The 12,929-nt window shown below is 40.3% G+C and overlaps 3 protein-coding genes across 6 annotated transcripts in view; 2 read left to right on the forward strand and 1 right to left on the reverse strand.

Annotated features, from left to right (window-relative positions):
- Nucleotides 1–5,632, forward strand: part of LOC310734717 (double C2-like domain-containing protein alpha) — a 98,757-nt gene extending 93,125 nt beyond the window's left edge. For all 4 annotated transcript variants that reach the window (XM_083557103.1, XM_083557102.1, XM_083557104.1 and 1 more), the window contains 6 exons: nucleotides 2,789–2,917; nucleotides 3,060–3,157; nucleotides 3,449–3,575; nucleotides 3,664–3,758; nucleotides 4,964–5,144; nucleotides 5,219–5,632. In XM_083557103.1, the coding sequence (XP_083413229.1) occupies nucleotides 2,789–2,917; nucleotides 3,060–3,157; nucleotides 3,449–3,575; nucleotides 3,664–3,758; nucleotides 4,964–5,144; nucleotides 5,219–5,331 (743 nt within the window). In that variant the 3' untranslated portion in view covers nucleotides 5,332–5,632. The remainder of the gene's footprint in view (nucleotides 1–2,788; nucleotides 2,918–3,059; nucleotides 3,158–3,448; nucleotides 3,576–3,663; nucleotides 3,759–4,963; nucleotides 5,145–5,218) is intronic.
- Nucleotides 1–7,488, reverse strand: part of LOC310734749 (ADP-ribosylhydrolase ARH1-like) — a 69,269-nt gene extending 61,781 nt beyond the window's left edge. Inside the window, exon 1 of the mRNA XM_083557163.1 lies at nucleotides 7,477–7,488. The gene's annotated coding sequence lies outside the window, so the exon portion shown is untranslated. The remainder of the gene's footprint in view (nucleotides 1–7,476) is intronic.
- Nucleotides 7,489–9,100: 1,612 nt separating this feature from the next.
- On the forward strand, nucleotides 9,101–12,586 carry LOC310734765 (uncharacterized protein). The gene is made up of 2 exons (XM_083557189.1): nucleotides 9,101–9,655; nucleotides 10,348–12,586. Exons 1-2 carry the CDS (start codon nucleotides 9,454–9,456, stop codon nucleotides 11,022–11,024), a joined length of 879 nt encoding a protein of 292 aa, XP_083413315.1. The 5' UTR covers nucleotides 9,101–9,453; the 3' UTR covers nucleotides 11,025–12,586.
- Nucleotides 12,587–12,929: the final 343 nt, after the last annotated feature.

Here is a 12,929-nt window from a genome sequence, read left to right on the forward strand (position 1 = left end):
ATTGTCATGTTTGTCATGCTCGACCCATCTTCAGTGCTCTAACTGAGGGAAGGAGGTTGTTCCCCAAAATCTCGCAATACATGGCCCCAGTCATCCTCTCCTTAATACAGTGCAGTCGCCCTGTCCCATGTGCAGAAAAACACCCCCAAAGCATGATGCTACCACCCCCATGCTTCACAGTAGGGATGGTGTTCTTGGGATGGTACTCATCATTCTTCTTCCTCCAAACACGTTTAGTGGAATTATGACCCAAAAGTTCTATTTTGGTCTCATCTGACCACATGACTTTCTCCCATGACTCCTCTGGATGATCCAAATGGTCATTGGCAAACTTAAGACGTGCCTGGACATGTGCTGGTTTAAGCAGGGGAACCTTCCGTGCCATGCATGATTTCAAACCATGACGTCCAACAGTAACCTTGTAAACGGTGGTCCCAGCTCTTTTTAGGTCATTGATCAGCTCCTCCCGTGTAGTTCTGGGCTGATTTCTCACCTTCCTTAGGATCATTGAGACCCCACGAGGTGAGATCTTGCATGTAGCCCCAGTCCGAGGGAGATTGACAGTCATGTTTAGCTTCTTCCATTTTCTAATGATTGCTCCAACAGTGGACCTTTTTTCACCAAGCTGCTTGGCAATTTCCCCGTAGCCCTTGCCAGCCTTGTGGAGGTGTACAATTTTGTCTCTAGTGTCTTTGGACAGCTCTTTGGTCTTGGCCATGTTAGTAGTTGGATTCTTTTTGATTGTATGGGGTGGACAGGTGTCTTTATGCAGCTAACAACCTCAAACAGGTGCATGTAATTTAGGATAATAAATGTAGTGGAGGTGGACATTTTAAAGGCAGACTAACAGGTCTTTGAGGGTCAGAATTCTAGCTGATAGACAGGTGTTCAAATACTTATTTGCAGCTGTATCATACAAATAAATAGTTTTAAAATCATATATTGTGATTTCTGGATTTTTTTTTTTAGATTATGTCTCTTACAGTGGACATGCACCTACGATGACAATTTCAGACCCCTCCATGATTTCTAAGTGGGAGAACTTGCAAAATAGCAGTGTGTTCAAGTACTTATATTCCTCACTGTGTATATAAATATATATTTACACTGTATTTTAAGGGTAATGTTTTTATATCAAATATTCAAATGCAATTACACAACAGAATTAACATGAAAATGAACAGTTTTTTCAAAGTTATTTCAAATATATTTAATACTAGAAAATCGAGTGGCAATCAAGCAAAAGAAAACACATATATGTCTCATATATATATATATATATATATATATATATATATATATATATATATATATATATATATATATATATATATATATATATATATGTGTGTGTGTGTGTGTGTGTGTGTGTGTGTGTGTGTGTGTGTGTGTGTGTGTGTATTTGGGGACATATACAGTATGTTACATATATAAAAATATATATATATATATATATATATATATATATATATATATATATATATATATATATATATATATATATATAACATAAATATATTAAATATATAAATAATATATTAAAAATATAAAAAAAATTGTAATTGGACATATTTGTCTTAAGTATCTGACCTATATTTCTACATCTGTGAAATTCAAATATGAACATGTACGCAATATATATATATATATATATATATATATATATATATATATATATATATATATATATATATATGCTTTGCATATATTGCAATACAGTGATCCCCTGCAAGTACAGTGATCCCCTGCAAGTTAAACTTACGTATAAAAGCCCCCCCAGCGAGTTACGAAAATTCCCCGCAGTCTCCATTGGTACCTTCATTAATTCATCTAGACCTTATGTCTCTTTATAAACATAATAGTGCACAGTATTTGACCAAATACATACTTCAGAATGTTATTCCTAACGTTCCTGAACATTCTGTCCTGCTGCAGATTCCCACGAATTTGAAGACAATCAGCATCTTGCTGTTAGTCAGGTTCCGAATGAGATTCCCTACATTTTCCGAGCCGCAAATTCCGAATTATCGGGGGTTTACTGTATATCAGATTTCTGTATGGGTATAAAAGATCCAGTGGTTGGCTGCATATTCTCAGGTCATTAGAGTTAGCGAGGTCTGAGCTAGCTATAATATATAACTTCTATATATAACTTCTATATATCACACATCCTTCACTCAAGTAGAAGTACAGATACTCATAATTTAAAAGACTCTGGTAAAAGTTAAAGTTCTGACTTCACTTTTTCCCTCAAGTTACAGTAAATAAGTTTGGGCTCTGACATGTACTTAAGTTAAAAATAGCCTAATGTTGTTATCTAATGAATGTATTTAGGCTGAACATCCACCATATAGAACACAAGCAGAGATGATGATGATCAGGAATGTCTCTGTTCTCAGTCATGTTTACATCACTGACTCCCTCTGTCTCATCCACGTTAACCCCAGACTTCTTGTTGCCTTCTGCCGCTCTCATTGTTAGCTTCGTAAACTAGCCTACGTCTGTGGTGCGTGATAGCAAGTTAACGATAAACCAATGGTAGGTTGAAAAATGAAAGGAAATGGGCTGATGGGCTGAAAACGGCACACTTTTAGAAGAAAAAATATTGATCACGCCATCAAATAGATCAAAACTAAAGCCTTGTTTGAAAATTAGAAAGGAGTAGAAAGTACAGTTATTTGTGTAATAAAATGTAATGAAGAAAATAAAATATAATTGTGAAGTAAAATTTTTACTGTTTGTCTTCTTTTGGGTTGAGAACTCACATATTTTTGAATCCACAATACAGGTACCACCTGGGTCCAAGAAATAGTGGATCTCCTGCTGCATAATGGAGATGCTGAGATTTGTAAGCGAGCGCCAACTGCTGCACGAATTCCATTTCTGGAGATCCATTATCCTCCCCCCATTCTGTCAGGTAAAAATCACCAGTTATAAAAACTTGATATAATTTGATTGTGATTACAGATTGGCTTGATAAAATTGGTGTAATAATCTGCCTTGCAACATTGATACCAGTGCAAACACACACTTTTTTGTGTCCTCCAACTGTTTTCCAGGCCTGGACCTTCTGAAAACACTAAAACCTCCCAGAGTCATCAAGACGCACTTACCCATACAGCTGGTGCCTGAAGGATTCTGGGAAAACAAGTGCAAGGTGGGTGTGATTATTAAAGCAGGATTTTTCAAGTGATAAAAAATATTGGAACGTGCAACTAATTGGCGTTTGGGGTTCCTTTAGGTGTGTCCTGGTAGACCGTTCGCTTAAACAAGTAATAGCACCAAATATCAGCTTTTGGGTTGAGCCCTTGGGTTTTATCTATGAGGGTAAAAACACATATTAACAGAACGAAGCATGCAGTAGAAGCTTGGAAAAGTTTGCTGATGTCAGTGTTTCTCAGATTTGTATCTGACATGCCAACGGTGTTTATTGTCGTTTTTGTTTCAGGTTATTTACGTGGCTCGAAATGCTAAAGACAATGTGGTCAGCTACTACCACTTTGATCAAATGAATCTGATTCATCCAGAGACAGGTACATGGGAAGAATATGTGCAGAAGTTCATGGCTGGAAAATGTGAGACATAACTGGATACATCTGATCTGTTATTAAAAATTAATAAAATGAGGTTCCTTGATAATACGTATGTACTGTATGTCCACAGTGGCCTGGGGATCTTGGTACGACCATGTGAAAGGTTACTGGAAAGAAAGAGAGATAAGGAACATCCTTTATATTTTCTTCGAGGATATGAAAGAGGTACCATTTGGTGTTTTGATCATCATCAAGAAATTTACATTGTGGTGGGATGGTTTTCAGTCTGAAGGAAGGTCTGCATTCATTGAGTTTATTTCCATAAGGATTATTATATATTGCAAAAATGGTACACAGTGGGGGGGGGGGGGGGGGTGAGGGGTTCTAGTGTAGTTCAAAAAGGACAAGGGGAATGTTAATCTCAAACTGGTTGTTTACAAATGAAAGTGAAAAAAAAATTCTGTTATAAAGTCATTTATGATCATGAGAGAAATCGCAGATTCAGAATTCAACAATTTTCCGAACAATTTGACGCCGTTTCGCTTTCAGTTGGGTCGGTCCGTCTGTCTTGTCCATCTCCATCTTTCTTTCTCGAGAGTTTAGCACGTTTGTTCTCCTCCCATCAACCAGTCAGTGCAGTGGTCCGTTCTCAGGGTTTCCTTGGTGTCAAAAACAAGTGTCAAAATGTCTCAAATCTAACATTGGATGCCTTAAAACGCCTGCCGGTCTTTTTCAATTTTAATCAAATTTTATTTCGTTTTAATTGTCCATTTATCGGTCCTTTAAACGCTCACGGAAATGCTCTGAAGGCACTTTAGAATGTTTCTGTTTGCTTTTGTGGTGTTGTAGATCTTTTCTTTCGCTAGTCCGAATTTAATTCGCTGTATTATGACTACAAATGAGACCAACAGCCAATCAGCTTTTAGCGCGAATCTCTCTCGGATTGTACCGCAGACGGACAGCAGATTTTATATTTCAGCATTTAGTTTAGTGATACTTGGATTGAAAAAGTCGTTATTTAAGGCTACAATAACAACGTATTTGTGGGTGTGTGTTTGATGTTTGTAATTTAGGTGTTAAATCACGTTCTCAAAGGTCGTAAAAAGGGCTTTAAATGTCATTCATTTGACGTGGTGAAACCTGCAGAAACCCTTATAATCCTTCTAACAAAACATACTTGAGTCAAAGTACAATTACAGATTTTGAAAAGTACTTTAAATAGTACACCAAAAAAACCCCAGCAATTTAATTAATTACTTTAATGGCCATCATCATTAAATTCTATGGAATTGGGCAGATGATCTTATTCATAGCAACTTTTAAGAAGCTAAGATTTGAACTCACAACCTCATCATCATCATCTTTGATGCTTCTTTGTCCAGGTCTACCTTCATACTCATATCATTTATTGGTGTTCTTTCCGAATCCAGAACCCACGACGAGAAATAGTAAAGATCATGCGGTATCTGGACCTGTCGGTCTCCGACGACATCATCGACAAGATCGTCAAGTTGACATCCTTTGAGGTCATGAAGGACAACCCGATGGCCAACTACTCGTCTGTCCCAACCATCATTTTTGACCAGTCCATTTCCGCTTTCATGAGAAAAGGTCTGAACTTTGCGAACATCTCTCCCGGGCCTGCTCAAGTCTTTGCTATATTGATGTGTGAATCTTTTCCACAGGAGAGGTTGGAGACTGGACCAATTACTTCACACCAGCTCAGACCCAGATATTTGACGAGGACTACGCCAGAAAAATGGCCGACGTAAACATTCCGTTTCGGACCAGCATATAAAAGACGGCATCGAGAAATCGTGCCACGATAAAAACGCTACATTAAACATGTATCGATATGTAAAGGTAATTTAGTCAAATCTCAATATGGGAAATATTAATCTGTAGGATTTCAAAAATTGGCAGATCAAATTGTTTCCATGAAACACTGAATCAGGGGTTAAAACATTTTTATTTGTCACGTGTACAGTCTTCGCATATCATAAATAGCTTTTCTGATTTCACGTTTTCCAGTTGCACATTTTTTTATATTTCTTTTTCACAAATGATAAACAGAATAAAAGAAATGTAAGAACAATAAATTAAAAGTGTTATTGCGCATTTTTTATAAAGAAAAATAGAAAGTATTTTTGCACAGAAATATACAGAAATACATAAGTGGTATTGCACATTTTTATATCCCAGTGATGTTAGGAAGCTGGGGGTCAGAGTGCAGAGTCAATTATGATACACCACCACTGGAGCACAAGGAATTAAGGGCCTTGCTCAGGGGCCCAAGAGTGGCAGCTTGGTAGTACTAATGCTTGAACCCCTGACCTTCCAATCAACCCTGAGCCTTAACCACTGATCCCACTTTAAATTCAAATAGATTTTGGATACATCTACAATAATCTGGCTACATTTCTTTAGGACATTTTTTCGTCGTAAAGTTTTCGTTACTTTCATTTTATTTTTACTATAACTTTTACTATTTACTTTTTACGGCTCTTCGAAATGTTGCAGTAACGACAAAAATGTGTCAACATTTTCTAAAGCCACAGTTTCGTCTGGAAGTCTTCAAGTCTTCAAGTGCTTCCTCAAAGCACCTTCTGCGATTCGCGACAGATCTCCACAATCTTCCCGGATCTTCATCTTCTGGAAGAGAACGAAGTCCGAAGGAGCCAAATCATGTGGTTCGTTATGCGATTGCATGCTTGGATCTGTAGCAGCTTGATACTGGGAGTCCGAGCCCTGCATAGAGTCATTGTAGTAGTATTTGTTGGTGTAGAACAGTGGTTCTCAAACTTTTACTGCCCTTCCCTACTTTAGAGGTGGTGGATTTTCAAGCCCCACCTGTTTGTTTGGGGTTGCGTTAAGTTTAATAAACCTATATTAAATAGAGAATATAAATTAAGATTAATAATGAAAAGAATTATATAAATACTGCTGTTTATTGCGCCCCACCTGTCATGTCTTCATTCCCCACTAGAGGGAACCATAATAATCTCAATCCTCATGCCTGAGGTGGAATTGTTCATTTGTCTGCTGAACGATCTACACAACATTGATGGCACTGCTGAAGAAATCAGCTTCACTTTTGAGACGTTTTGAGACATTTTGCATTCAATGGTGGGTGTTTTCTGGACTTTTAGGAGGCGTCTCCTTCAAAAAATGTAAGGAGAATAAAAAAAATGGGGTCAGCCATGATACACCACCCCTGGTGCACAGAGAATTAAGAGTCTTGCTCAAGGGCCCAATTGTGGCAGCTTGGCGATTACCAGGGCTTGAACCCCTAACCTTCCGATCGGTACCCCAGACCCTTAACTGCAGAGCTACCACTCCCCAACCCCCTGTTCATGAACATTTCGAGGGACATGACAAACTTAATCAAGGAGGATTAGGCTTCTAAATTGTAGCTCTCCATAGATTCTGATTAAGCATTTGTGGGATGTGAAGAACAAAACTTAGAGAATCTGCTGTTATCTTCTAGTGCCGCATGTCACAGCACACCTTCTAAGGTCTTGTGGAGCCAAAGAATTGATGATTCAGAGCTGGTTTTTTTTGGATTCACAAAAGGAAGCAGCGGGTTGTGGCTGATTAGTATCTGTTTCTTTTTTTACAAAAACCACAAATCATTTTCAAGTAAAAAATTTCTGCATCTAATAAGTTCGACTACGCTACAGGCCAATGCTTAGCCCATACTTACAGTAACCACACATCAGTAGTTGATGGTTGACAGCGTAGTGTATAGCATGGTGTGTCCAGCAGCTCAAATGACGCAGTGGTACCTTTGTTTGACGACTTTCCAAAGAGCAGGTGTGTTTTTCGCTGTGGAAAGCTGAACAGTGAGCATGCATGACTTGGTGACTCACTGAGCAGCATGGCGCCACCCGCTGGGGGAGCACAGGGCCGATCGATGGAAATGTGTGACTCAGTGTGCAGCATGAATCACACAAACCTCAGCAAGGAAGTAAAACTTCACAGAGTTTTCAGAAGCCCGGAAAATGTCACGCAAGTGCTCTTGTCCCAAATGCAAGCAATTGGCATTTTCAGAATCAATCAATATGTTTTATAATCTTAGTTTTGCAGATTCAGGTTCTTTTTTTTTTAAAAAGACCAAAGAACCACCAGTGGCCGTTTTGTCAAAAGATGATATTGCTGCATTTGAAATGGCTAACTCGTTTACACACTCACTAATCACTATGCTATAAAGTGCATGACAGTTCACTGTATCGCAGTGGGGGACCTCTGTGGTGTCCTACCCGAATCGATCTCTCGTACAAGAACGAATGCCATTACTAAAGCAAGAATCCCAATGAACACTATTCAACACGTCTCCCTTTACCGATCTTCGAAGGGAGATTATGTAGATCGTTGACCGATGCTCCTTATGCACAAGTTGCCGAATGGTTTTGACATTTTCGGGGGTTGAGCTCATCGAAGGTCTTTCTGAACTCTCGTCGTCTACCAGCAACGTTCTTCTGCTCTTGAAGTGCGCATGTCAAACGTATGTCATGTCGAACAGATTTGCCCGGTTTCACGCAGAGTTTTACGTTTGCTCTTTGTTCTAACTTGCAGTGCGTGATGAAATCGCAGACGTGGGAACAAGTAAAAACATCACGGGCAATTTGCTCATAGACGTTACACCTACCTGCATGTTTGTTCATCATTATGATTATTATATAAGATTACATTAAATATATAAAAAATACAATTCAAATACACACTACTGTAAGTCATATTCATTTTATTTATTTAAAAACATATAAAAATCAACCAGAATAAACAAGAATATGAGCATATTGCATATTATGAGTGTCCTCAAGCTAACTCCAGAGCTAAACACCATCAAATCTACTTAATCTTGCTAATTTGCTGAATTTGTTTTTGGCAAAACGCCTTTTCCTGAGGAGATGATTTTCTTTTGTCAAGTTGCTGAATGGAAAAAAAAGTCAGTGAGCGAGTGTATATGAGATGTACTTTCGAAATCAGCATGCATTGTGGGTACAAACAAGTGATCTCAGGATTCGGATACTGCTACAAAATGACCGACACCCGATATAGTGCGCTACATAGTCATGTGGTACTTAGATTCCGATTGCCCTGACTGTGCTGAGCGTTTTGATGTGTCACATGTCCACGTCATTGGGATTTCACGTGACATCACTCAGTCACACAGCTTCCTTTTCCATTCCTCTTCCATTTGACTTCCTTTAGTGTGCTGGGTGATGAACACGTGGAATTGACTGACTCTACTGCGGAAAGAAGTTGATTTGCCATTTATATTAGCGATGTCAGTAGATGTCACGTGTTCACGTGTAACGTCAAAACGCTCAACAGAGTGACGTCACGTGACGTCAATCTTTCACACGCCAATTAACTCCCTGTACACTGCTGAGCGTTTATTTGATGTCACACGTGCCATGTCTGAGCATATTAATTTTCTTTCCATGTATTAAAAATTATTACTACTGCTAATACTACTACTATTAACAAGAACAACAACAATTAAAAAATATAATAATAATAATAATAATAATAATAATAATAATAATAATAATAATAATAATAATAATAATAAATGATAAAGATTATGTAATATTAGGGTGGCCACTGGGTGGCTCATGGAATCCGCGCAGCTTTAGACTTTTATTATGACACACGGCCCTGCACGCATACCCGGAAGTGAACCTGGATGCCGACAACAACAACGAGCTCTGCCGAAACGCGTCGGTGTCGTAAAACAGGTTTTTTTTGGGCGATAAAACATAACGACAGTTTATTTTTTATTAGATATATATTAGCGCACGTGCCGTCGCTGGTATTTTCCGATATCTAAACTGGGGAGTGAGAAAAAACCCACATATACACATAAATACATCGTGATCGTGCACGTCCCGACTTGTCGGCTGTCTGTGCGGATATGGAGATGTCCAAAGCGGAGCGTCTGAACGAGCGCGTAAACGAGCTGCTGGCAGCGGCGGTGCAGCGCGTGCTGGAAGCGGTGCGGGACACGGTGCGGGAGTACGAGGAGACGAGCGTGCGCACGCGGCGGGAGAACGAGAGACTGCGGCAGAGGGTGCACGAGCTGCAGGAGCAGCTGGACAGAGACAGGGACATCGCAGGTACGGACACAGTATTTCACATCATCACCACCACCATGACCATCACTATCACCACCACCATGACCATCACTATCACCACCACCATGACCATCACTATCACCACTACATCATCACCACCATTACTATTACCATCACCACCATGGCCATCACTATCACCACCATGACCATCACCACCATGGCCATCACTATCACCACCATCACCATCACCACCATGGTCGTCACTATCACCATCATCACCACCATGGCCATCACTATCACCACCATCACGATCATCACACCCATGACCATCACTATCACCACCACATCATCACCACTATCATCACCACCATGGCCATCACTATCATCACCACTATCATCACCACCATGACCATCACTATTACCACCACCATTACCACCACCATTAATCATTACCATCATCATCACCACCATTACCATCACCTTGATCTTGACAACCACTGCCCACCATCACTTTCAACATTATCACCATGATTGTGACATTCATCACCACTATCATCACCACCAGACACAGTCATCACCACCCCTTATCACCATAACTATCACCAGCCCTATCATCATCACCATTGTCACCACCTTTTATTCAAAAACCTCTAGCATATCCTGGATCTCCAGGTTCCTCTCTGACTCCGCAAGTGAATGACGTTTTCGTTTGCTCCTTCTTTCTTCATGTTTAGTTTCGCAGATCACAGCTCAGCTTAGAGTTTCTCCTCCTCCCGCGCCGTCCGGACAGAAGAAACCATCGTTTAGCCGTCAGTCAGAGGACAAGCCGTGTTTCAAAGAAGAACCCCTGAATGATGGCCAGAACGGATCGCTTGCGGCTGAAATCAAAACAGAAACGGAACAATCCGACTACCCGGGTGTAAACGAACCCGTCCTGGAACCGGTCCTCCAGAACTCCTACTTCTCTTGCACGAATTTGCAGTTCCACCCCTCCCAGAGCGAGACAGACTTCCCTGCAGCCCTGTGCAACAACAACAACAACAACACTGCGGACACTCTGGACACGTTCGTGGAGCACTTCCCTTTCGAGGACGACGCGTGGAGACAGCAGAGCCGGGCGGACGAGCGCCACGTCTGCCTGTTGTGCGGAAAAAACTTCAACCGTCTCGCCAACCTGCGCATCCACCAACGGTGCCACACAGGCGAGAAGCCGTACATGTGCTCGCACTGCGGACGCCGCTTCAGCCACAGCGGGAACCTGCAGAAGCACAAGCGCGTGCACACGGGCGAGAGGCCCTACCACTGCCCGCAGTGTAGCAAGAGCTTCTGCCAGTCCAGCCACCTCAAGAAGCACCAGATGGTCCACACGGGGCGACACGTCCCTATTCAGAGGAGAAACCTGGAACTCTGAAGGAAGCTCGACAGTAATCGCGGGATTTTTTTTATTCATTTTTCTTTTTGCAATTCTGGCTCCCCCTACTGCCCAGTCGTAGAACGTTCAAACCGTGGCATAAAACCTTAAGCGTTCATAAGGCTACGTAACACCTACATAAGACCATGACCGTATCCACGTCTGCAACCTTTTATTTACGATATTACAGACGAAAGTATTCCAAATTTTTGATTCTTCTCCCGAGTGTTGTTCTCCTTCTCCGGCTTTACTCAGACCCAAACCTGTTCCAGCATGACGATGCTCCTGCTTCATGAAGATATGCTTTCCATGGAGCTCGAGTGAAAGATCTCCTGCTTTACCGCACCCCCAGGCCTCTTCACCTCACCTGACTTACCAGACGCCCTTGTGGACAAAAGAGGAACTTTTTCCCCCCAAGAAGAGTGGAGTTTATTTATAAGAAGAAATGGAGACTAGATGTGGAATGGAACATTAAAAAAAAAAAAAAAAAAAAAAGGGTGTAGGATTTAAACATTTTGGGAATTTTCAAGACTGGAAACTTTCCATTGGATTTAACTGGAACAAACTGGTTATTTCAAGAGTTAAAATGTGGATGAAAAAAAATTCTTGCTTGTTTTAGCAAGATGCAATTTCAGTTGAGGGCCCTGAAGTTACGCCCCCTACAGGGTTCCTACACATTTTGGAAATGTAAAAAATTTTTTTGGGGGGGTGGGGGTGTTATTAGAGTTTTTTTATGGAGTCAGGCAACATCTGCCCTGACGGTACAGCGCCCCCTACTGCACGACCTCTGAATTCTGGAGAAAGTATGGAACTTCGGAATGAAAAATGTGTAGGAACCCTGCGTTCGCGTAAATGACAGAAATGTTACGTACGTTTATGTTTAAAACTTTCTTCTGCCATGTGTAAAGCTATCGTGGAAACAAAATTATATATTTTACAATAGAATAAAAAAAAAAAAAAAAAAGTATATTTGTTGTTTTTTTTTCTCCCAAAAAATTTCTAATGAATTACAAAATCCCAAATTCCCCAGATGAAGTTCCCATAGAAAACGTTCTGGAAATTTGCTGACATTATCTTCCAAACCTACTCGGGTGTCCACAAACCTTTGGTAGATGTAGCATATGTCACATTGTAACTGATATAATCGAGAAGCTTTCTGACCCCGTGGTCATTAAGGGCTTATGTAGGGGTTATGCAGGTGTAATGTCGCTCTATGAACTCCTGGGGATCTTTTACTCCAGTACTCGCATTCTAATGTCACGGAAGTTGTACAGATTCGGTGTTTACGAAACCCCGGCGACGGATTCGCCACATGTCCGTGTTCGTGTGGGGTTCAGGTTTTTTTTTCTTCCGAGACGAATCGAAAAAAACAAACAAAAGTCGTCCGTGTTTTCGAATGTTATCATTGTTGTTATTACACTTCTGATTCAATGTGTTTCAGCGGCCGCAGCGAAACCTCTGGATGCAAACTGCTTAACGTGATACCGTGTGTAAATTCCTGTTTTTATGTTCTAGATGTCATTTAAAGAACAATAAAGGGTCAAATTGTTCGTAACGGAAAAGTGTGTCTGCCATTATTTTCGTCTATGTGAGAAGGTCATGGTCTATGTACATTAAATTTTGTATTTCTTCTAATACTCCAGAACCAAACTACGGAGAAACACGTCAGTATGTTATATATATATATATATATATATATATATATATATATATATATATATATATATATATATACACAAAAGTATTGGGTCACCTGCCCTTTCTTGCCATAAGTGGTTCTTTGGTTCTGTGGAAATGTTTGGTGTTGATTTAGTAGTAAGTATTGTGAAAAAAAATGGTGTGTGTTTGTTGTGTGTGTTTGTTCAGTCGAGTATTGAGAAGTCTTATGGCTTATGAGAAGACACT

Source organism: Silurus aristotelis (assembly GCF_946808225.1).
Source record: "Silurus aristotelis genome assembly, chromosome: 12".
Classification (NCBI taxonomy): domain Eukaryota; kingdom Metazoa; phylum Chordata; class Actinopteri; order Siluriformes; family Siluridae; genus Silurus; species Silurus aristotelis.